The sequence below is a fragment of the Neolamprologus brichardi genome, chromosome 8 (assembly GCF_056152115.1).
Source record: "Neolamprologus brichardi isolate AB-2024 chromosome 8, ASM5615211v1, whole genome shotgun sequence".
NCBI lineage: Eukaryota > Metazoa > Chordata > Actinopteri > Cichliformes > Cichlidae > Neolamprologus > Neolamprologus brichardi.
The window spans coordinates 13,458,207-13,482,083 of record NC_142111.1 but is presented as its reverse complement, the minus strand read 5'-3'; the positions used below and the strand labels follow the sequence as shown (position 1 = coordinate 13,482,083).

Here is a 23,877-nt window from a genome sequence, read left to right as displayed (position 1 = left end):
CCATCAGTAACACACTACAACGGCAGGGAATCAAATCCCGCAGTGCCAGACGTGTTCCGCTGCTGAAGCCAGTGCATGTCCAGGCCCGTCTGAAGTTTGCCAGAGAGCACATGGATGATACAGCAGAGGATTGGGAGAATGTCATGTGGTCAGATGAAACCAAAGTAGAACTTTTTGGTATAAACTCAACTCGTCGTGTTTGGAGGAAGAAGAATACTGAGTTGCATCCCAAGAACACCATACCTACTGTGAAGCATGGGGGTGGAAACATCATGCTATGGGGCTGTTTTTCTGCCAAGGGGACAGGACGACTGATCCGTGTTAAGGACAGAATGAATGGGGCCAAGTATCGTGAGATTTTGAGCCAAAACCTCCTTCCATCAGTGAGAACTTTGAAGATGAAACGAGGCTGGGTCTTCCAACATGACAATGATCCAAAACACACCGCCCGGGCAACAAAGGAGTGGCTCCGTAAGAAGCATTTGAAAGTCCTGGAGTGGCCTAGCCAGTCTCCAGACCTCAACCCCATAGAAAATCTGTGGCGGGAGTTGAAAGTCCGTGTTGCTCGGCGACAGCCCCAAAACATCACTGCTCTTGAGAAGATCTGCATGGAGGAATGGGCCAAAATACCAGCTACTGTGTGTGCAAACCTGGTAAAGACCTATAGTAAACATTTGACCTCTGTTATTGCCAACAAAGGTTATGTTACAAAGTATTGAGTTGTATTTTTGTTATTGACCAAATACTTATTTTCCACCCTGATTTACGAATAAATTCTTTACAAATCCTACCATGTGAATTCATGGATTTTTTTTTCACATTCTGTCTCTCACAGTTGAAGTGTACCTCTGGTGCAAATTACTGACCTCTGTCATCATTTTAAGTGGGGGAACTTGCACAATCGGTGGCTGACTAAATACTTTTTTGCCCCACTGTACCTAACCAAGATGCAGCAGTGTTGATACCCACATAATTATTAAACTCTACAAAATAGGTGAGGCCCACCACAGTAAATACACTCCATTTGATGTTTGCTGATACTGGCTAAACATCACCTCTGCTGCAAGTTTTATTTTACAAATCTGATGTTTTGATGTTCCCTGGTATTGTAGTGTGATTGTTTACACTTGTCAAGCAGAAGGTTGCTGGTTTAATTCCAGACAGTGACAGAAATTTGCTTTGAAGTTGTGTCAGAGAGGCCATCTGGTGTCAAACATCTGTAGCTATGTGCTGTGGCGACCCCCAATAACAAGGGAGCAGCTAAAAGTAGTAGTGCCTGGCTATTATTTACATTTGACCTGAGCCTTTGACCTGGGCATCAACAGTAGAACAAAGATCGCAGTCTTGTAAGAAACTCTACCTGACGAGTCTTTAAACTTCAGTGGAAGTTTTTTTCCTCTCTCTTGTTTGGATCTTGGATGGGTGATGATGTTAAAGGCTGGACTAAAGTCAAAGCTATAAGAGTACAGTCTGAGTGGAGTCACTAGTCTGCAATGCTTAGCATAATTTAATTCAGATGATGAAACACTATGTTCTCGACAGCAGGGGAGCTCGGAAACATAAACTAAAAGTGGAGTTTTCTTTTTCTTTTTTCTTTCATTGGAAACAGTGAGTTTGTCAGAGACGTGCTGTTATTTTGGCGTAAAAATGTCACATTGTCGGGGCGATAAAAACAGATTTAGAGCGCGGGGATGAATTTAAGTGCGTTGACTTAAGAAGTGTGTGTTGTTTTGGAGTATCATAAAATTTAATGATTTCCTTTTGTTAAGATTAGAAGATTATATTCTCGGGGCTGTTCTTGATTAGGGAGCTCACATGAGACCAATTCTATTTCTCTCTAACGCATATGCACAGGTAAACGTATTCCTCTCATCAGATGTTGAACTGTTGCATTATTGAAAGACTCGCTGAATTCACTGTGGCGCTCTCCACTGACTTTTCAGGCTCCCCCTAAAGCCAGTGGAGCTCATGAGCTTTTTGACATGAGTAATTGTTTTGACCAAGAGAGAGATTTGTGTGTAGTGCATTAAATTACTTGTTATGTCTACTTTTGTACAAGCTTTAAAAATGCATGGTTTTCTGTGCCAAACACACTGTCCTGAATCATTTTCCCTTGCATACACTCCCACTGATTGTTTTTTACTGCACTGGCAGAAAGAAAGACACTTGTGGAGCAATTAATTCTCACTCTTTTATTCGCTGTGCTCATTTTAGTTGATAAAAAGCCTGTGGACTCCAAGAGAAGTGCAACTTCCAGCGTGTCTCTTTTTAAGGTACAGTATTTTGGTTTGCCATTTGTCTCACTTCATGCATTTGTCTGTTTGTATATATTTGCACTTGTTGTGGACACATAAATCTGTTTCTACTGCCTCGTCGTAAGGACCTGGCACCTTTTTAGGGAACCAACATCAAATCCATTCATGAAAATAAAAGGCTATGAGCTTTAGATGACAGATTAGAAATCAAGGTTAGGCAATCAGCTGTTCGTTTAGTGGTAGAACAGTTGCCGTATGTACATATTTTATTTATTTATTTATTTTTTGGGGGGTGCGTTTGTCTTTGGTTTATCCCTTTCAGCCCCCTTGCTGATTTACTCACAGCAGCTTTCCAGTGCAGCTGGTGTGCACTCCAACTCCCCTCTGGAGGTTTGCACCATTAATAACAAATTGAGCCTTTCCATACAGCACGGAGATGTCCTGCACCTGGATGCATGCTTGGCCAAAGTCATGACTTCAGCTCACACAGGCAGTGGAATTGGTGGTGGAAAAATAAAAAGATGCACTCGAACAAAAATGTCGATAATGTCCTCCATCCTATGGGAGAGCTTCACATGTGTTCTTAAAATGAACTGAGTGTTGGTCTTTCCCAGGCTGCTAAGGTTTCAGAAGTGGTTAGATTTCATGATGTTTGATGTAAATAGCTGTTCTAACTGGGCCTGCAAACTAGGAACGGTGCCAAGACTGGCCAAGTGAACCCAGATGGCAGCAAGTTGCTTGAACCAAAAAATTGCTGGGAAAGTAGCCTCTCTTTGGGAGCCCAACTGAAAATCGCAGTACACCCCCACCTCCATCCGTTCTCCTGACCTAGATCTGTTATTTTAAGATGCCTCACTCGACTGTCAGCAGCAGTGACAGATGCCCATTTTCTGTCTTCACGTTTCCCTTATCACTCATTTCTCCTCCTGTTGAAAAAAGCAGGTGAGTCAGTGTCTCCGTCAGAAGAGACAGAGTAGGAGTGAGGTTACAGCATGTCTTCCAGCTCGGATGGAAGCAATAAAAGAGAGATTCAGCTCATTTATACTTAGAATTTCCTGACTGAATTTCCTGAATGTATAAAAATCTGTTCTGCAGAAGGCAGCACATCCTCCCCGGTGGAAAAATGTGTCCCTTCTTTGTAATCAGTGAGCATCGCCTAGGTTGTAAGGAGCCTCTAATTCTCTAATTCGATGGAGTTTAATTTCCTCACTGCTGGAGATCCACTTATCTTCACCAGGTCACCTCAGGGCTCAGTAAAGTGTTTACTGACAAAGGTCCCACACAGCTGCAGTGTGCAGGTTTAAAGAAAAAAAAATCTGGCGATTAGACAGAAATATAAAGGAAGACATGTAAATCCTTTCACTTTTACTTTTGATGAGTAAATTGATGCTATTATGTTACAACACAAGATATACAACCTGTTAGTTTATGAGCTTGGGTGAACAGTTACCATAGTTCAGTCTAAAGGTAGTCATACTTTCTTAATGCTGTTTTTATTAGCATTTAAAATAAGCACACGAGCAGAATTGTAAACGACCTGGCAGGAAACAACAAAAACAAGAAACCTGCCTCAACAGTTCCCTTGCATTAACATGAAAAATATAGCGCAGCTAATCCCTTTCTAATTCTTACACTGCATGTACACAGAGTGGATGAATATGTCATACCTGCTCTTTGACATCACATACTTCCTTTTATCTTTTTTTCCTGGAACACCCTGCTTGCGTTGCAGGGGTTAACTGCTTTTCTCAAGTAGAGGGAGGTGGAGCCACATTCATTTATTTACTTCCCATATCAAGAAATCCTTTACAGCTGCCGTAGGACTTCAGAAGTATGTGTTAAAAACTTAAACCTAGCCTTTAAGATACTACTCCCTCCATTTTTTCTTTACCTGTAGGAGGTGGAGGGGATGGAAGATGGAAGCAGCGGCCGACAAGTTGATTTTAAAGGAAAGCATCAGGTAATCGACAGTGAGGAAAAGGAAACCTCTACGAGGTAAGCAATTCCAGCCAGGTCGAATGCTTTTATTAGATGAACTATATTAACCGCTTAAATGCTGTAGTGTCTTTTTTGTGGGCTGTGATACATTATACAGCACAACATTAATAGTTAGATATACCTTGAAAGACGGTGACATGCAGGGCGAGCAGACTGAATGGAGCACAGAGGTAATTACAGGCTGTCTAATGTTGTAAACAGCTGCAGAGATAAACCAGATAAACCTGCAGGGCTTGCCTTTAATACTGCTCTGTCTTGCACGCACGCTTGTGCACATGCATCAACACACAAGCACTCAGGTGTCAGTGGTAGCCACAGTGATTCAAACCAGATTGAAGTTAATAGCTGCTGCAGTGAGAGCCACACTGTACTTAGCACTGTAACCACTGTGTGGATCAGTTTAAGGTATAACTGAAACCATTCCTGGTCCTTCTGGTCCATGTGGAGTTTGAATGAATCCCACAAACTGTCCTCAGCTTCCCCCCAAGTCAGGAATTGTTTCAGTGTGAATGTGTGTGCATCACCATTTCCAACTAAACCTCATCACTGCCTGCAACATGTATAGTGAATAATGGTTAGATTCCTATGTACACCTGCATCTATATATTTATTCTTCTTGAGTAGCTTTGCATGATTCAGATGATTTCAGGATATTTTTTTCTCTTATACTGGACCTTGGTGTTGCCCCTCAGATTAGCTGCTGTCTGAAACAAGTCGATTTAGGTCCTCATCTCTTTTCTAAATGACTGTCCCTCACAAATAAAAGGTTTGAACAGTCCGAGGGCAAGCCTGCTGTGCTAACATATCTTCTGTATGTAATCTCATATCTTCTGTATGTAATCTCATATCTTCTGTATACATTATACTCATACATGCACATATTAAACATGGCTGAAGTTTCAAAGACATCAGACTACTGTTTCAAGAGCTTCTGAAGTTATAAATCAATAAAATACAAACAGTGAGAGTATCATCAGCTCCTTTTTATTACTGTGGATTCACCATGTAAGCTGTCACAGTGGCAGCCTTATGTTATAGTAAGCATAAAGTCATATCAGTGTTGCCTGTTTAATCCAGCAACTTGATATAATGTTTAATTTTGTTCTAAGGTCTTTGTGATTTCTGTTTTTTCCTGATATATTGTAGGCTCCATAAACCTGATCCAGGCAAAGTCATGGAAGAGAAGGAGTCCGCAGACGAACCTTCATGGAAACAGCAACATGACGACACTGCCACTACAGAGGAAAAGGTCAGCTTACCTAAATGAAAAATAATGCACTCATAAAACTGTGAAGGTATATAAAAATAAGAAGTGATTCTCATGAGTCAATAGGCAAACCTATAAAAAGCGAAAATCTGTGAATTCTTTTCTGAAATGTCCTATTTCTAGACATCTGCTATTTCTAGTTCCAAAACTCTTTACTTGGTTTTGTTTTGTTTTTTCCTCGTCTGGTTTAGTTTAGTTTCGATTTTTTTTTGTAAACTTGATTCATAACTCCCTCATCTGGACAAAATATTATAACGTGACCCAAACCGATTCTCGAAAGTAATCAGATGAAGTACACACACATACTACTTCGAGTAAATGCCCACACACGTATCGAACTCTGGAGTTCATTAAAGGAGACCACCGAGTTAGCACTGGACTTTACTCTTACACCCAGCTGGCTTTGCAGTCTTACTTCTTTGTGCGTCTCTTCCTAAATCAGCACCCTCTCATCACCTTTGACCTCTTAGCGTCTGCTGTCACAGCTGCTTTTGCTAAGTTATAGCATATTAAAGACATGATCATGCCTCCTCTTTTTGCAGGGAAGAAATTCATGGTCTGGCCTTGGAATTTCTAATATTTTCAAAAAGCTTTGCTTTCTGACACCGGTTTCTCTATCTGAATTTTTTCCTTATATTGCAAAAGACAAAGTCTTTCAGATTTGTGGACAATATCCGTATTTGATATGTTGACATTCTTAGAGGGGGAAAAAAGTGAGGCTACGTCATCAACATATTTAATGTGACTCACTAACTTTAACGTGGGAGTAGGTCACTGAAAGCAGTGAGTAAGCACTTGAATCTGGCTTTGTGTTGATTGTATTAGGTTGCACAAATATGGAGAAGAGAGGGAGAAAGAAAAATTGATTTTCACTCTAAATGCCGAAAAACTGAGAAAGCTGTTAGATTTAAAAGTTGTATTGCAGGGTTTCTTTTCATATTATAATGGCTGCTAAAAAAAAAATCCTTCTGTGTTGTTTCCCCTCTACAGTCTTCCAGTCTCCACTCTGACAGAGCTCTCCCACTCAGCAGAAACAGAGACGCCTCTCCCCCTCCCAGTCCTCCCTGCCAGTCTGCCGCTGTGCTGAAGCGCCAAGACTCGGGGCCTCAAGGCATCAAGGGAATCCTAAAGAAAAGCCGCTCTACTAGTGTGGAGTCAGACCACAGCGACGGCTCCATGCCTGACCGTTTTCCAGCACAACAAAGTAGTGTCACCCTAAGCCACCCTCAGAGTGAAGACAACGAGGAGGAGGTGGAGGTAGAAGAAGAAGAAGAAGAGCAGGAAGAGGTGGAGCAGGAGGAGGAGGAGGAAGAAGAGATGGAAGAAGAGGTTAATGGGGAAAATGACAAAGAAGATGAGTCATTAACAGATGAGATCCCAGACGGAGGGTGCATCAGTATCAACAGATATCAGAGGGGGAGCAGCAGCAGTAGCGGTGGAGGGAGCTATGAGGAGATGCGGAGTCCCTCCCCTGATGAGAGCCTGGAGAAGTCCTCCACAATGTCAGAAGATGTCGAGGAGCTCGAGAGCAGTTTGGATGGAAGTCAGAGCTCGTCATTCAAACAGAGGTCAGCATGTGGAGAAACATGATCAGACACTCAGGTTGAGACCAAAAAATCGATATGATGCATAAGATGGAAATTTAAACTTCTTTAAAATTACTGAAAGGTTCAGACTTTTAAAGAGAAGCAAAAAGGATTCATGTGTCTTGTTTTCTTTTTAGATTGGCTGAGCTCGGTGGGGAAGGTGAGAAGGACACACCGAAGAAGGCGAGGCCATCTCAGGTGATCCAGACGTCACTGGCTGACCGCTTCAACCAGCTCCAAGATGCTGAAGGTGCCTGGAAGAAAAAGGTGAGTTTTCACTTACTGAACAAATATGTGATTGCTGGTCGCAAACTTGTTCACTTTGTAAAATTGCACCTCTACAAAACTTTATATTGGTCATTGTTGCTGGAGGCTATTGTGTTGGCAGGGTTGCAGGGCTTTTTCTTCACTGGGAAAAGGGTGGTAATGAGCAAAAAACAGCCATATGTTGCAGATTACCATCAGTTTTGTGTAAAGGCAAAGAAAAGACTTGGCTGCGGACACATTTATTCCTTTGCTGAATCAGCTTGTTTGCCTGAATTGCTGCCAAAGAGGTGTGAGGTCAGGAGGGCTTGGCGGTGCAGCGGATATAGGAGTGGCGATGCTAAAGCCAGAGATCCAGGGCTTAGCTAGCCTGCCAGAGAGAATGAAGGACACACCTTTTACCCCTTGTAAAAATAAAATCCTACACCATGACCAAACACCTGCAAGCCTTCCAAGCTTATGCTTCCTTCCTTTGTTGGCTTTTGCACTCTCCTTTCTTCTTCACTTCTCTAAGTTAAAACAATAATTTCCTCCACAGGGTTAGCTTTTTTGTTCTTAACAGACTTTCATTTCTCAGAAATATATATAAACATCCAGATCATACGGTTTTGCACAGGTCAGTGTAAACGGTCTAGTAGATACATGCTAAAGCAACTGTCGTACTTGGCGGTGATGCAAGTTTATGCAGGTTTCTACACGCTCTCCTTTTCTACAAAAACATGACCACCCACACAAAGCAAGTATTCAAGTGGAAACACAAGACTACACCATACAAAAACCAGTCCACTGAAAGTGCTTGTACTGGATGGTTCTGCACAAGTGAAAAAAGTCCAGTGTGTTCTGCATGGACATCCCCAAAATGGTTAAATGGACTCTTAAGATTGAAATGATGTCATATTTATTTATTTATTTTTATTTTTTATTTTTGGCTGGGTGTCTGTCAAGATCAGTGATTTTTCTCAGGGGATTACTGGTTTGGGTTCATCCAAATATGAGCTAACGTTAGAAAAAATGCAGGTCTGTAAAAAGCCACTTTATGAGTGAGTGCAAGCAGCCAAAATTTGAGCAAATCCCCAAATACTGATGATGATGTCATTTCATATTTGTGCGGTCTTTATTCGTTCTGATAAATCCATGCTAAAGTCATAAAAAAATTTTTTTAGTGTATTTCCAGTGATGGCACGAAAACTGCATCCTCAACACTCGCACGCATGAACGGGTGCCAAGCTGGTGTCTGAAATGTCTCTGGATTGCTTCCTTTACTTCTGTCTGAGGCTTGTGAATTAGAACCTACTGTTTATTGTGGCTGCTACTGTAGAGGTCTGGGAAACCAACTTATGTCACGGATGCAGCTAATACAGGGTTTGACTAAATTACCGGCATTAGTGCCATGTCTGCATTAGCCATGGGGCATTTACTTCCATGTGGAACATTTCTCTCTCATGTGGAAAGGCCATTGGTTTTCATTAGAGCCAGACAAATATTACCAACTGATATTGGCCTATTGCAGATATATCTACGCTGGGGTATGAGTTGTCTGAAATGTAGCAGATGCACATGCAGTTGTCAGACACTCCATTAGTTATACCTTGCCTGTACTGGGTTGGACGCACTTTTTGCCTTCAGAACTGCGTTAACTCTTCTTGGGATTGATTCAAGAAGATGCTTCAAAATTCCTCTGGGATTTTCATTCTTGGCATCACATATTTTCTGCAAGTTCATCGCATCCATGATGCAAATCTCATGTTACACTACATCCCTAAGGTACTCTATCAGTTTGCGATCTGTTGACTTCATACCATTGCTCCACCAGCTCCACCCTGAACCTTTGAGCCAGGATGGATTCATGTTTCCATGGTTTTTACACCGTATTCTGACCCTACCGTCCGAATGTCACAGTAGAAATTGAAACTCATGAGACCAAGCATCTAGTGTCCAGTATTGGTGAGTCCCTCTGAATGTAGCCTCAGTTTCCTTTTCTTCACTAACAGATGCCAACAGCAGAGAACCCCACCCAGTATGGTCTTCTGCTGCTGTAGCCCATCATTTTCAAGGTGTGATGTGTTGTATGTTTAGAGATGCGCTTCTGCATCCTATAACATGTGGTTATTTTAGAAACTATCAGCTCAGAGCAGTCTGACAATTCACCTCTGACCTCTGACATAAACAAAGCATTTTCACACAGAGAACTGCCACTAACTGGCTATTTTCTCCTTTTCATGTCATTCCCTGAGCCTTGAGATGACTGTTTGGGAAAATCCCAGCAAATCCCTGTCTGGCACCAACAACCATGCTTTGTCCAGATTCACTTAAATCACTTTTCTTCCCCTTTCTGATACTCAGTTTAAACTTACACACGTCATCTTAAGCATGTATGCATATATAAATGAATTGAGTTGCTGCCATGTAATTGGCTGGTTATTTACATGAAGAAGCAGTTGAACATATGTATCTAATAAAGTGTCTAGTGATTCAATTTCAGACAGAGGAAAGCTCTGAGTAAATGGACATGTGCGTTCACATAGTTTGTCCAGAGAATCCTGTCTAATAGATCTGTTTTTTCTCACAGCCTCAAAAATCCAGAATCAGTCAGACTCGAGTTTTCATGTTAAACATTTTCTCTTATCTCATACGCTGCCAAGTTATTTCAGATGTTTTTACTCTTCGGTCACTATGTGGAAGACCAGAAAATGTAACACGCATGGTACAGGCCATGATCGGCTCCAGATGTTTCCTGTTAAGCCTGCTAAGCTGATCTGTACACCGTGGTGCTGTAAAGTGATGCTTTGTTGTAAATTTAATTTAAAGAGGGTCTATTGTGCCTGTTAGTCATAAATTGCAATGAGTGATGGCTGCACGTTTCGAGCTAATGGTTAATAACATTAAAAACCAAGCTGTTTTAGGTGTCCTTTACAAAAACATACTGACTCTTGAAGATTGTTTAAAATTGTTTGCTGTAAAATTCTTGAAGGCTAAGTTTTTGGGTTTCATGTTTCAGAGATGACTTAACAAAGAACAGTCTGGCATCCCTCCACAAGCTAACACACTGACAACGCAGGCCCCACACAGAAAACTAAGTGCATTAACTAGTCATTAGACTTATGTGTGTTGTTCCCAGAAAGTCTATTAGAGAGTCTATTAGCGATCGACAGAGACTCATATGTGCTGTCTCTTAATGCGGCTTTTAAAACAGTCTCAGCTTCACCCACTTTATGGTATATAAATAATCCTTGTCTTTACTGTTGCCCTTCTTCTTTTCTAATTCTTCTTCTGTTATATTTTTCCTTTCTTCTTCTCCTCTTATATTTTCCCTCCCCTTGTTTCCTCTGTCTTGCTGTGTTCCTATGGCCTCTGTCCTCACATGCAGACTCTTCCCCTTTCTTTGACTTTGGCATCTACCTGTCATCCTTTTCCCCACCCCTTCAGGTGAGTGTGTGTGTGTGTGTGTGTGCGCGCGCACATACATACAATGCATGGACTTAACTGCTTAACATTCGCTCGTATTTCTCAACTTGTGTCCCGGACAGCCTCTCGCCCTCATCGAGTCCCACTGAGAACTCAGAGCTGTCGACACACTTTCTTTCGCTACATGAATGCGGTCTGCTGAACTACAGGTGGTCGATATCTGTGTTAGTGGTTCGCCCAAAAAAGCTGCCCACACTGTACGGTAAAGCGGGGGTGGAAAAGTGGTTTCCTATGGGGCTTTGAGGTCTTTTCCTCTCCTCCACTCTCTCCGGGGTCCTGTCAGGCCAAGGTATTTCCCTTTTCTGATTGACTCCAGAGGAGCGTGCTAGCTTGAGGGGCTATCGCAATGTGCAAGTGTGTGAGAGTTGTTCCAAGACTTTGTGATTAGGGAGATATTGTTTGTATTATAGCAGGCATGAAATATAATATGGAAAGGGTTGAAGTTGTAGTTTTTGACTGCAAAAAGCAGACTTTACTTAGTCCTGTAGTCCAAAAGTGTGTTATTGGTATGCAGAAATGTTTATTCGGGCTTTCTGGCTCTTGAAGTGATTTTAAGAAAAACACAGAGCGCCTTGTAGAGTAACTCTCACCCTTTAGTGTGTGAGATGAGCAAAAGAGCAGGAATGTTTTAGAGGGATTTGTCTGTTAGAGTAGAAAAGCTCTTTATTCGCCTATCCATGTGTCTGTGCATTCCAGCATGGTTCAGTCTTAATTCTTTGAGCTTTTGTCTCATGTAAGGCAAATATTTGAGCACATATGGCAGCACATTCGATATGAAAGCACAAAATAAAGTTCAGGTTGAAATGGCGAGACACGGAAGGAGAGAGAGAACGTGCGATTTGATTTGGTGGATAATTGTTTGAGCATGTAAGTTTTTCCATTTTCTCATACACAGTAAAAAAAGCACATTTATTATATTTCAGTGTGCTAAATATAGCAGAGGCCAAAGATATGTTTTATCTCTAATACTGTTAAATATGAGACTTGATGTGCTCTATAGATGTGCGATTTATTGGCTGATCAAAAATGATTTTCTTGATTCACAAAAGGATTATTTTTTTCCTACTAAGTGATGTCTGAAGGTAATGAGGTAATGCCCGATGGACTGTTTTTGGAGTGTGCTGATCTGACCTGGGGTCTCCAACTTTGTGCCTGTTGGAGCGTCAACAAAAGTCTGTTATCTCATATGAAACACTGAACAGGACCCCGCTGTGTTATCTACATGGGAGAGAAGCTGTAAATCCAAGTATTTAATAAAAAAAAAATGGAGGATTAACTGGATGACTGCACTTTGTTGATCTCTGATTTCTGTTTTATGTTACCTAAAAATATAATTGTCTCCTAACTGATTGGCTTGACGTGGTGTTTGAATGTAACCCTCACAGAGATTTGTGTCTGCATCCGTTTTCTTTTAACTGTGCTTAGCATTTTGCAACAACAACTGTAGAGAGACCTAATGGTACATTTATAATAAGGTTTAAATTGCTATTAGACGTTTACTCATGGATGCCATGAAGTAGGATATGAGTTGGTGTGATTAAGGAGGATAGGAACAGATGGAGGAAGATGATCTGCTTTGGCGAAACAGCTGAAAGAAGAAGATGGTAGTTTTTTCAAATTGTTTTGCCAAATGATTTCATGTCACTTCAGTGTGAGAAAAATAATGAAAACAACAATAAACTCCACCGACAGCTTCTTTTTAACCTCTTGTTAATCCCAAATTTAACTAAATATGTTTTTCTCTTTAAAGCTGCCTCTGGCATCTGTAAGAGTTTAAGGTTTCTGAGCTTACAGTAAAGATGAGGCGATGAGTTATAGAGTGAGAGTCAACAGATCACACAGATCGTTACTCATCTGCCGAGAACATTCCAGCTGTTTGGTGTGGGGAATCCCAAACATTTGTTTGTCGTTTAGCCAGTTTAGCTTTCATCCTGCGCTGCTTAAATGCCGTACGTACAGCTTGCATGCATAAATAAATGTAAAATCTAATCGTGTAGACATTTTTTTTATGACCTTTCATGCTTGGTTAGCAGTTAATTCTGTTATTTTTTTTTAAATCTGTGCAGTCACTGACTAAGCTGTGTGTAATCAACTGCAAAAAAGGCACACATTGCGCACGGTGTGAATTACTAATTAGACAGCAAAGGGAAAAGTGTGACAGAAACAACCTAAATATTTCAGACTGGAAAATCATTAATTACCGCAACACAGTTCCTGGGCTGTAGGGAGGCCAGTAAAATACTGCTGATTCCCTTTTAATGGTCGAGTTCAGGTGCAAAAATGGCAGCAGGAGTAAATCACAGAAGGAACGGTGTGCTGAATAATGGGTGAGAGATGGATTTGAAAAAGAAAAAAAGGTCTTGGTTTTTATTGCCAGTATTAAATTTTCCTAACTCGCTGACAGACTAATATTTGCCTGTATGAGTGTTTCACTCTCCTTCCCTCACCCTCATCAGAGTCTCTGTTTTCCTGATGCAACACTTTTTCCTCTCTCATAGTTACTGCACCAAGTTTTCATGTGTGTCTGCTCTTGTGTACACAGTTTATCAGAGTGTAAGCCTTAACAGATTTGCATTCAAACACACAGACACACAAACTAACACAAAGCTGAAAGTGTTTGAATGTTTCAACAGAAATCCAATGTAGATGTGGAGCCCAAAATGTCGCTGGCAGACAGGATGAAAATTCTCAAGGAGAAGGAGGAGCAGTGGAAGAGCAAAGGCAAAGGAGCGGCCAACGACTCAAACCAGTTCACTGTGGCTGGACGCATGGCCAAGAAAGGTGAAACTATACTCTGGGCTTTAGTTGGCCTGAATAAGCTTATTGTTTTCCACTGACAACAATCCTAATAACTGCAGCCCTTATAACATTATACACAGAAATCCAACCCTCCCAACAGACGCAGACGACCTATATTTGATTACACAAAGCATACTACTTTGAATAGGACGTTTCCAAGCCATCGTGTTGAATGCACTCGTTGTAAAGTAGATACAAATATCTCTGTAGTCCAGACAGTCACAAAAAACCAAACATTTGAATTTAAAGACCAAAAAACAAACAAATAACCAATACTGAAACTTTTTATTTTATTTGCAAGGTCTCGTGTCAGGAATAGAAGAGTCGCCCATTCGAGCTCTGAAGAAGGCTAATGCAACACCCGTCAAACCTCTTGAAGGTCTGTAAATCTTTTTAATACCTCACTGAAAGGTCTTTAAAAAAATATATATTCATGATTAAATATGGCTCAAAGTGCCACTTAATTACAGATGAAAAAGATAGTTGGAAAATCCACTGAAAAGTAAATGAGTTTTTCTCTGCTGTACAGAAATCTCCACTCGATCTGATGTCAAGGTGGAAGGAGATAAACGGCTTGACAAGCTGGAGTCCTTCCTAGACAAGCTCCACAATAAAGGTACACTTTCTCTGCTTCTGATTATTGTACACAGTATTGAATTTGATGATGTATTGCACAATCGTATAGTACACGATTATACTGAGTTTGTAAAAATGTGTCATTCCAAAGTTAAAATCAAGAGCTGTGTCTGACTTAATCTGTTGAAAAACACAGTTTTTGTCATTTTGCCTCTGTACATCACAGGTCTGTATGAAAATGTCTGTGATTCCTTAACAGTTAATGCAAAACTGTAGTTAAACCCACTGAAATAAAGCTGAAAGTCTGCATTTCAATCACATCTTGAATGTTTGATTTAAAATCCTCTGCTGATCGTTTGCTGAGGGAAAACTACAAAAATTGTGTCTTTGCCAAAAAACAAACAAACATGATTTTGACCACTTCAACATGTGGAGGCAACAGACAGGAACATATTTTTAAGCGTTTAAGAATCACGCAGAGCAACTGCCAACACAAATGTTTGGCCCACCATGTGGATTAGTTGAAACGATGAGATTGGCAGAACATTTGTTTTTCAGATTAAATTAAGCTTTTGGAGCTTTTTTTTTTTACTTTAAGGAATTTTAAACAAAAAAAATAAGCAAAAATAAATAAATGTACAAGTAAAATTGCAGAATTGTTATTTTTCCTTCTATTTATTTATTTTTTGCCCTGTTTATTATTTTTTTTAAGTAAATCTTTATTGTGCAGTTTAGTAAGCTCTTCTCTGTTTCATCCTATTAATATAATACACACTAATTTAATAACATTAAAAAAAGATGTTGACTTTCAATTAGTGTAAGCATTTGAGCTATAGACATCACAGGACATCCATCATCACATGTGACCTTTGACCTGTAAAATGCCAGAAATGTTATGCACAAAAAGTCTTTGTAGCACTTCCTTTTCCATCTTTTCTTCTTGCCGATGTTATGGCTGGTGGGCGCAGGCGTGAGCAAAAGCAAGACATCCACCATCGAGGTGACAGCAGAGATGGAGAAAGAAGTGATGAAGCTGGACGACGAAGAGACGTTCGGCAACTTCTACAGATCCGTCTCGCCCTCAACAATCCAGGACACCGGCGTGGTGGTGACTGAGGAAGACCTAAGCCAGATCCCGACTGAGTCGCCAAAGTAAGTTTGTAATAAACATAAATGGGGTTTTTTGTCCTTTGTTTTTTAGTATTATAATATTTTTAAGTTCCTAAACTTTGTCATCAGGCTCACTTCAGCAGTAGCAGAGCACAAGCGAGCGGTGCGACCAGCCAGAAGGAACCAAGGCTCCAGGAACCCTCTGCGAGCTTTAGCTGCCCGCAATGACATCAGGCAGGTCTACACCGAGCAGAGGCTTAACGTAGCCACCGTGGAGACTAAGAGGATCCAAGTGGAGAGGAGTAAGTGCTCAAACTTTCCTACTGTAGCAGTGCTTACAGTATATTCTCACCCAGGATAGCCAGAAAGTCTTGGATAGCTTTAAAGGAGCACAAAAAGGGTTATTTCTAAAAAAGACAAAAATCACATTAAAGTCAGTGAATTATTTTATACAGGAAATATGTCTGGAGAGTGAATTTCTTGTTTATGTTGTGAATCAGCCGTAACGTAAACACACTGTATGTAAGAAGAAAATATGAAAATGATGTTCAGGTAAAGCTGTGGGGCTGTTGCCAGCCGGTTATTGCATAATCATATTAGTGTGATGTTTGCTTGAACAAGTATTCTACTCTGCTGACTGACCACAGTGACGTCTTCCCGGTTTACAAAAGAGGAAGTGAGCACCACAGCTACGTGTGCTGTGAGCTAGTATAGCTCACATGAAAGAAATAATTAAAGTGTGTCTCGTCTCTTTGTTTTTTGAAGAATTAGAAAAAGGAACAGAAAATCATCAAAACCTCAACAGTTTAATATTTCAAGAGCTGATGTGTAACTGAGTCCCTGTTCTTGTTTTCTCACCTGTCCAGTGGCAAAACACTCGAACCTGGCTGACGTGGCCTTGGCCGGTCTGGCCAGCAAGGAAAACTTTCGCAAGGTGAACCTGCGAAGTGTGAAGTCCACTGATGTTGTGACCAATAACAGTGCCGTTCCTTTCAATAAGCTCATGCTTATCCGCATCAAAGGTGAGGAAACACGAGGGGATTAACTCTTTCTATGATTACGTGTTGAATATCGAAGCGATCAAAGGTTCAGTAAAATGTTTCTTGTTTCATTTCTTAAAAATATTTGGTAAATCAACTTCTTTTTTTCCACAGTTTAAATCCTTTTAATGTTTCAAATAAGTAAAAGGTCTTTTTTTGATACTTTGTGAAGGGCGGAGGCACGTCCAGGTTCGGTTGGTGGAGCCCACAGCTCAGTCTCTAAACAGTGGTGACTGCTTTCTTCTGATAACACCAAAGCACTGCTACATGTGGAGTGGAGAGTTCGCCAATGTCATTGAGAAAGCAAAGGTAGTGAACCTCACACACTGAATCAGCGCCCTAATGACCACATTTGAAAAAACAAAGAGATTCAGATTAGATAATGTTGTGCATTGACGGGTTGTTTCCATCATGAACTGCAGGATCAAGTTTGATGTTTGATATATTCAGAGTTTAAACAAACTGATTATAAAAGGCTTTAACTGTACCTACCAAAGGGACACTGTCCTGTGGGAGGTGATCTCTGCTGCTCTCGTATTTATTGCATTGTGTAATGTATGAAAGTTTGTTTCTGCCACTGAAATTAAAAAAGGTTGTCAGACGTTCATGTTATGTGAACTTTTTCAGTTATTATATGTCAGTATCTTCATGTGAAAAGTGAGTTTTAACAAATTTCTCTCTGAAGATCCTGAGGTCTCAACCAAAAATCTTAAAATCCATAAAACCAAAATAAGGTTTCTGACATAAAGACGTCTTTACACTGTTTGATCTGTGACTCAAACAATCATCACACTAAAGAGATGCAACAGAGAACCACTTTGGTTTTAGGAGTTCAACCTAAAACATGTTTGTTTCCAAATGTAAAATATTGAACATAAAAACATAAAATATATAAACAGGGTTACGTTGAACCCTCAAACATATACAGGTAAGTAGACAATGGTGTTTGTGTTTATATCAGCTGAATTTCATCAGTAGATCAAAGGCTGTGCCTGAGCTGGAGAGCTGACACTACAGGGTGACGGATTCTTGTGGTTACCAAACAGAATTGCTGAATTAATAAGACCCAACCCGGCTGAGACAGGTTCAGATGATTCCTCCACCTCTATTTCATCATTTATTTTCTCACTACTGGGAATACTTGATTTGGTTGAGTGAGGGCCCTGTCTGAGTAGGGCCTGCAGGATGTGGGACAGCCACAAGTGTTGCCTGTGCTATTCTTACACAAGTTAGCATAGTGTAACTGCTTTGTGTTCTCATTTTCACAAAGTCTGATCACTACAGATGGATTAAATGAGCTAATATGTGTCTCCTCTTACATATTTAGAAAAAATGTGACTGCTGTGTATTTGCTGTAACGTGTGCTTTGTGTGGACAGGCGTCGGAGATGGCGGCGTTCGTTCAGGCTAAGAGGGACCTCGGCTGTAAGGCCCCTCAGGTGACGGTGCTGGAGGAGGGCATCAACACTGAGAGCAGATGGGCCAAAGAGTTCTGGACACTGCTGGGTGGAAAGACCAAATACAGAGGTAAGTGCACACATTTTCATAAGTAAACACAAACACTCTGACCTCTGTATCTCTAATAATACTGTCTAGTACCAGTAGATATTCTGTCAAACTCTCCTTAGAGCACTTCTCTTATCCTCTTGAAGGATTATCTGTCTAACCACTGAGCCCCCACACCACCGCACACATGTGCTTACCCTGTTTTTGATTGTAGGGGCGGGAGAGCCAGAGGAGGATGAGCTGTACGAGAGTGGTGTGGTGGACTCTAATGGCGTGTACAGACTCCAGGGAGACAAGCTGGTGCCTCACGAAGACGCCTGGGCCTCTATCCCAAGTGTGTCCTTGCTCGACTCTAAAGAGGTGATGTCACTCATATGTCTGGGAAGTTCTGATAAGTGGAATAGAAACTCAGTCCATTTCATTCTCCTACAAGCCTTTAAGTCTTTAAAAGCTTACAGGAAGCTGAAGATCTTTAGGACGCGTCCATAAAAGTCAAGACAGAGATTTCAGTAAACACTTAACCAACGTCTCTCTCTCCTCCTCCTTCCTCTTGCTGCTGTTGTCTCACACCAGGTGTTGGTGTTTGATTTTGGCAGCGAAGTGTACGTGTGGCACGGGAAAGATGTGCCCTTGAGCGACAGAAAAGTGGCCGTCAAACTAGGCAAACAGCTCTACAGCGGCAGCTACGATTACAGCCACTGCAGAGCCAACCCGCTGGATGCTTCCTGCACAGACCAGGACACGCCTCAGTGAGTGTGACGTGTTAATCCTGTATTCTGTCCTCTGTGGGGTGCTTTTTAAATGCGTGATGTGGTCATCTCACATTTAAAGCAGCTACAAAAGGTTTAAGAAGTTTGGAGCTTCAGCAGCACACGTAGTTTAAAGAAGAGCTTTATTGTTTGGTTAAGTAATAAAGCTGTTCTTTAAACTGCATGCGCTGCTGGAGCTTCAACCTCTTCAGACTCTTGTTCTTCTCTATGCACTTTGGAAGTAGGTGAAGTTGTGCCAGAAACCTCTATTGTCTGTTCAAGCTGAGAGCTATGTTAGATTTTTAGTTATATTGCAGCCCCTAGTGGTCTCACTGTGCATGTACAGCCACACAGAGAAGACACTAAAAATACTAAAGGTAACTTTCATGTGTGTGACATGTAGGAAAGGGGAAGGTCGTCCGAGCTGGGCTCTGTTTGGTCGTTTGTCAGAGCACAATGAGACGTCCCTGTTCAGAGAGAAGTTCCTTGACTGGGCTGAGAGGAAGAAAGAGGAAGCGGCTCAAGCTGAGGAAGTTAAGGTAGAGGAGATTTGTTTTGTTTGTTTGTTTTTTTTAAAGTAACAAATTTAAAGCTAATTAAAAGTGTCCTGGTTTGCTCAGAGCCCGGTCCACTCCACTGTGCGCTCCCCACTTGACTTGGAGCTCCACCCATGTGATGCTAAAGATCTGCTGAACAATGAGCCGGAGCCGGTGAAGACCATTCTGGAGGGGATCAATGTCCAGCGGGGTCACGGCCTGGTGAGGACGGAGGATGGGAGGCAGGCAGAGTTAGCAACCGTGGCCGTAGAGGCGTGGCACATAAGAGAGCACGGAGAGGAGGAAGTGCCTGAGGAAAGCCTGGGCCAGCTGCATGAGGGCGACGCCTACATCATCCGCTGGAAGTACTCTGTCACCACGCTCGGTGAGTCACATTTTGGCACAGCCTCAGAATAAATAGTGGAAGAGGATGCCTGTGGGGAGCAAAAATAATAATAATAAATTTGTGTTTGTGTGGCTTCACTTGCTTGCCATGTTGGCACACATTCATCAGAACAGCATGTGAAGAAAAGCTGACTGTTATGTCATTGAAAGCCTGAACCGAATAAGCAGAAGGTTTTCTGTGCTCTGTTCTTCCAGTGGGGAAGCGGCAGAAACCCGGGGAGCTGAGCGCTGGAGGTCCTGGGAGAGAGAGGGCTGCGTATTTTTTCTGGCAGGGCCGCCACTCCAGCGCCAGTGAGAAGGGAACCTCCGCTCTCATGACGGTGGAGCTCGGAAGCCACAGGGGGTCACAGGTGAGTCACAGATACACCAAAAATAACCATAATAATAAGTGTTAGAATCACAATCCCTGCTTGTTGAAAGTAAATTTAGATCCAGCTTTGTTCACCTTTTTCTTTGCGGGTGGCTCTCCAGGTGTTGGTGACTCAGGGAAAAGAACCTCCTTGCTTCCTGCAGCTCTTCCAGGGAGGTCTGATCATCCATAAGGGCAGCAGAGAGAACAACACCAACAACACAGGTAACCAAAAAAAATCTCATGTTGAAACTTGAGATTACTTGAGAAAGATTAAAGCCTCACAATATTTCATAAACCGAATGAATTATTTAGGTGTTTCTGGTAGAAAACATGAAAGCATGCCACGTCTGTTTCACCTCTGCAGAAGCCTGGAGGTTGTTTTGTGTCCGTGGTGAGGCAGAGTCAGAGGCCTTGCTGGTGGAGGTGGACTGCCAGCATAGCAGTCTGCGCTCTCGTGGCAGCCTGGTGTTGCTTAATGCTGAGAAAGGCCAGCTCTACTTGTGGCACGGTTGCAAAGCTCATGCAAGCGCCAAGCAGGTGGCCAAAAGAGCAGTGGACAAACTAACCCAGAGGTAAGGCACAGGATGTGTAAATGTATGAATGGATGTTTGGCTGCGGCTGCGGATCAACACGTGTCTGTGTCTTCAAGGCATCCGTCAGAGTTAGGCCTGAGCCTCAGCAGCAGTGTGAGAGTGGAGGAGGTGGAGGAAGGATCTGAACCTGCGGAGTTTGTGAAGGCTCTGGGTCTGAAAGACAAGAAGGCCTACGACTGTATGCTGGATGGTACGGCCCAACATGCGCTGCTTAGCAACTATCCAGGTGTTTAGCAGAATGTAGATATGTAGATAGAGAGATAATATATGTGTGTGTGTGTGTGTGTGTTGCAGATCCAGGAAAGTACAACCACACACCGCGGCTCTTCAGCTTAAGTGCGAGCTCCGGGGTGTTTGAAGGGGAGGAGGTGCTGTATCCTGCCAGGGTAGCAGAAGGAGTCATGGCGATGCCTTTCCTGCAGGAGAACCTCTACGCAGCACAACAGCCAGGTAACACAAGCTGCGAGCAATGTCGCATTTCAGTTATTTCTACATTTCAGTTCTTAAAGAATTTAAAGTTAGCGAAGCAAGTTCAGGTTTATCTTCAGCAAACATCTACAGATATGAAGAAAGATAGAATCAAGAGGAACGCCTGCTAATGCCACATGCATCACAAATATTTTGCAACTGTTCAAACGCAACACAAAAGTTCAGTGTAATCATTTTATGGCTTGCTATCTTATCACATCACTATTTCTTCTTCAGCCTTGTTTCTGCTCGACAACCGTATGGAGGTGTATCTGTGGCAGGGCTGGCAGCCTGAAGACACACAGTGCACCGGATCTGCCAAAATGCGCTGGGACAGCGAGAGGAAGTGCGCCATGGAAACTGTGCTGCAGTACTGCAAAGGTCAGAGGTCACACACAAGCATTTTGAACATTTTATTTAAAGTCTTGCAATATTCTTCACAAATACTTCATCATCATTTTTTTGATATAGAAAAGAAGAAAAATCAAAGAGAGGCCATAAAAATCTTCAGATCACAGATTTCACTTTAACAGTCGAGTCATGCAGGGATGATTTTTGTAGTAACGTGTGTGTCTGAGTAATGTTGTTCTTTTGTAAAGTTTCTAATATTCTGTACTTAAATGTCCGATCTCTTTTTTGGCTTATGTTTTCCTTCTGTTTTTCAATACAACATTGACCTACAGAGAAGAATCCTCGGCGCCCCCCTCTGGCCTATTTGATCCTAGCAGGCTGTGAACCCCTGACCTTCACCAACATCTTCCCATACTGGGAGAAGGACCCCAATATCGCTTCAAAGGTGGGTGATGGCTTGTCTTTTACTGCAGTCTCTGTCTTAAGAAGTGTTGGTGTCAGGGAGCTGTCACAGCTTCACAGCTTGAACTGGAGATTATTTTGTCCCACGCATCGCAGAAAGGGTGCAGTGCTGTTTTCTATCCTTTTATTTAGGTGTTATGTTTGATTAAATGTGTTGCAAAAAGACAGAGTTTGAGCTTAAATGTGAAAAAAATAGAAAGTAGAGTATTTCTGCCTCTGTGTTCGCAGGCTGGGCTCTCCAAAAAAGTGATCTTGGTGAAAGAGGCCCTGTCCAAGCTCAGTAAGCAGCAGTACTCCATCGAGGAGCTGACCAGGAAACCGCTGCCAGAGGGAGTGGACCCTCTGCGTCTGGAGGATTACCTCTCAGACCAGGACTTCAAGGTAGGACGCGCTCTGTGGCCATTAGAATTATTTATTACATTTAAATTCAGTAAATAAGGAAAAATGTTATAAATGCCGACATTTATTTTTCCGCTCACTTTTAATGTTTTATAGAAACTTCTTGAGATGAGTCGCGTTGAGTTCAACGCTCTGCCAAACTGGAAGCAAAAGAATCTGAAGAAAAGCAAGGGTCTGTTTTAAAACCGCATCGTTTTCTTCACGCATCTGTTGGGTCTTTTTTATTTTTAACGTGTTTTATTAAAAACAAACAGGCCTCATTTTGTAGAAAGACTTAGGAAAAGCAAATGTACAATTTTGTTCAAATGTTGATCTATTTTTAAAAAACAGTGCCATTTTTCCCCTTTTATCAGTGAAATATTCTAGCCTATGTGCAATTGCTAACTTTTTTTTAATAGAAATATGTTTTCTTTTACATTTATCCTCATATTATAAATATGTAATATACCATAAATGTTTTTTATCAGTTTTATTTCTCATTTAAAACCGTGTTTGTTTTGAAAAAATGCCTGTGGTCTTTATACTTTGGGAATTTTATTTACTCCTTTTTTTTTCTTTTTTCTTTTTTTTGAACTGCGTCATGGAAAAAGCCACCTCTGTGTTAAGAAAAACAATTGCACAGCAGAAATATGAAATATCGACATGTTTTGAGAACAGAGGAAGAAAAATTGAAGGGCTGTGCACAATTCCTGTAATCTATGATTCTCTGATGCTCTTTAACCAGAGTGTTGATACAGACGTCTGATTCACACACAGAAAAATGTTCAGTTTTTAGCATTTTTAAATGTGTGCAGAGGCATGAGCAACAAAGCAATCTGCAAAACTCTCTCCCCAAAAATTCCCTTGTTGATCATTAATATCGATTAGTTATTTCTTATAATTAACTGCCCCTCTGGTTATCTGGGACCAAATCTAATCTTTGTCTCATTTATGTTTTTCTGTGTATGTGTGATTTTTGTGAGCAAGGGTGCAACTTTTAAAAGTATTAGGTGTGTGTTGTGGAGAGAGACTGAGAGAAACTGTGCTGCATAACTGCCTTTAATGCAAACGTACTCCCTGTAATGATATGATGGTATATACAGCATGCTGGTAGTAAAGCTGTCTGTCACGTCTGAACTAGAACACTCTCTGCATGGTGTTCACAATCATGCATTCATTTTGTTGCAATATGCATCTTTTTTGTAATTAACTTGGGATCTGTATGATTTGTTTGGGGCCAGCTTTTATTTTTTTTAGCACATAAAATAAAAGGTTGGTGGTTTGGAAATGAGATGCTCAGTATTCCCTTTTCAAATAAAATGTATTAAAAAAATGATGTATTCTGATGTAATTATTCAAAGAGTATTGGGAATAATTTCATCATCACTCTCATTGTTAGCCTCATAAACAAAAGTGTGTATAGAAGATAGATAGATAGATATAGAGGGGAAACTGCACAATCCAGTGATAATATGATGAGACGCTTCGAGCAGAGGCTCCAGCCATCCATTCCAACACAAACACATCAAAGTATCATTCATAATTCAATAATAAAAATAGCTTCATGTTGTGGCCATCACACATTCAGGATCTGAAAGTGAACAGATTTAACGTACATCATGCTTCGGTAGGTTTGTCATTTTCATTTCACACATAAAACCGATTCATTCCCAACGTGTAAAATATCGACTTGTCACAATCGTCTGTATTTTACGCGT

General features: G+C 41.3%; 1 protein-coding gene across 4 annotated transcripts in view; it reads left to right on the top strand.

The window, feature by feature from the left end:
* The window catches only part of svild (supervillin d), a 49,210-nt gene extending 25,718 nt beyond the window's left edge, over positions 1-23,492 (top strand). For all 4 annotated transcript variants that reach the window (XM_006807533.2, XM_087844643.1, XM_087844644.1 and 1 more), the window contains 26 exons: positions 2,215-2,273; positions 4,153-4,250; positions 5,400-5,502; positions 6,511-7,088; positions 7,244-7,373; positions 13,469-13,616; positions 13,936-14,013; positions 14,164-14,250; positions 15,179-15,362; positions 15,450-15,622; positions 16,187-16,342; positions 16,533-16,669; positions 17,739-17,886; positions 18,080-18,225; positions 18,439-18,614; positions 19,018-19,153; positions 19,235-19,535; positions 19,751-19,905; positions 20,027-20,129; positions 20,272-20,479; positions 20,557-20,690; positions 20,795-20,950; positions 21,206-21,349; positions 21,652-21,764; positions 22,010-22,162; positions 22,277-23,492. In XM_006807533.2, the coding sequence (XP_006807596.2) occupies positions 2,215-2,273; positions 4,153-4,250; positions 5,400-5,502; positions 6,511-7,088; positions 7,244-7,373; positions 13,469-13,616; positions 13,936-14,013; positions 14,164-14,250; positions 15,179-15,362; positions 15,450-15,622; positions 16,187-16,342; positions 16,533-16,669; positions 17,739-17,886; positions 18,080-18,225; positions 18,439-18,614; positions 19,018-19,153; positions 19,235-19,535; positions 19,751-19,905; positions 20,027-20,129; positions 20,272-20,479; positions 20,557-20,690; positions 20,795-20,950; positions 21,206-21,349; positions 21,652-21,764; positions 22,010-22,162; positions 22,277-22,363 (4,091 nt within the window). In that variant the 3' untranslated portion in view covers positions 22,364-23,492. The remainder of the gene's footprint in view (positions 1-2,214; positions 2,274-4,152; positions 4,251-5,399; positions 5,503-6,510; positions 7,089-7,243; positions 7,374-13,468; positions 13,617-13,935; positions 14,014-14,163; positions 14,251-15,178; positions 15,363-15,449; positions 15,623-16,186; positions 16,343-16,532; positions 16,670-17,738; positions 17,887-18,079; positions 18,226-18,438; positions 18,615-19,017; positions 19,154-19,234; positions 19,536-19,750; positions 19,906-20,026; positions 20,130-20,271; positions 20,480-20,556; positions 20,691-20,794; positions 20,951-21,205; positions 21,350-21,651; positions 21,765-22,009; positions 22,163-22,276) is intronic.
* The last annotated feature ends 385 nt before the right edge of the window (positions 23,493-23,877 follow it).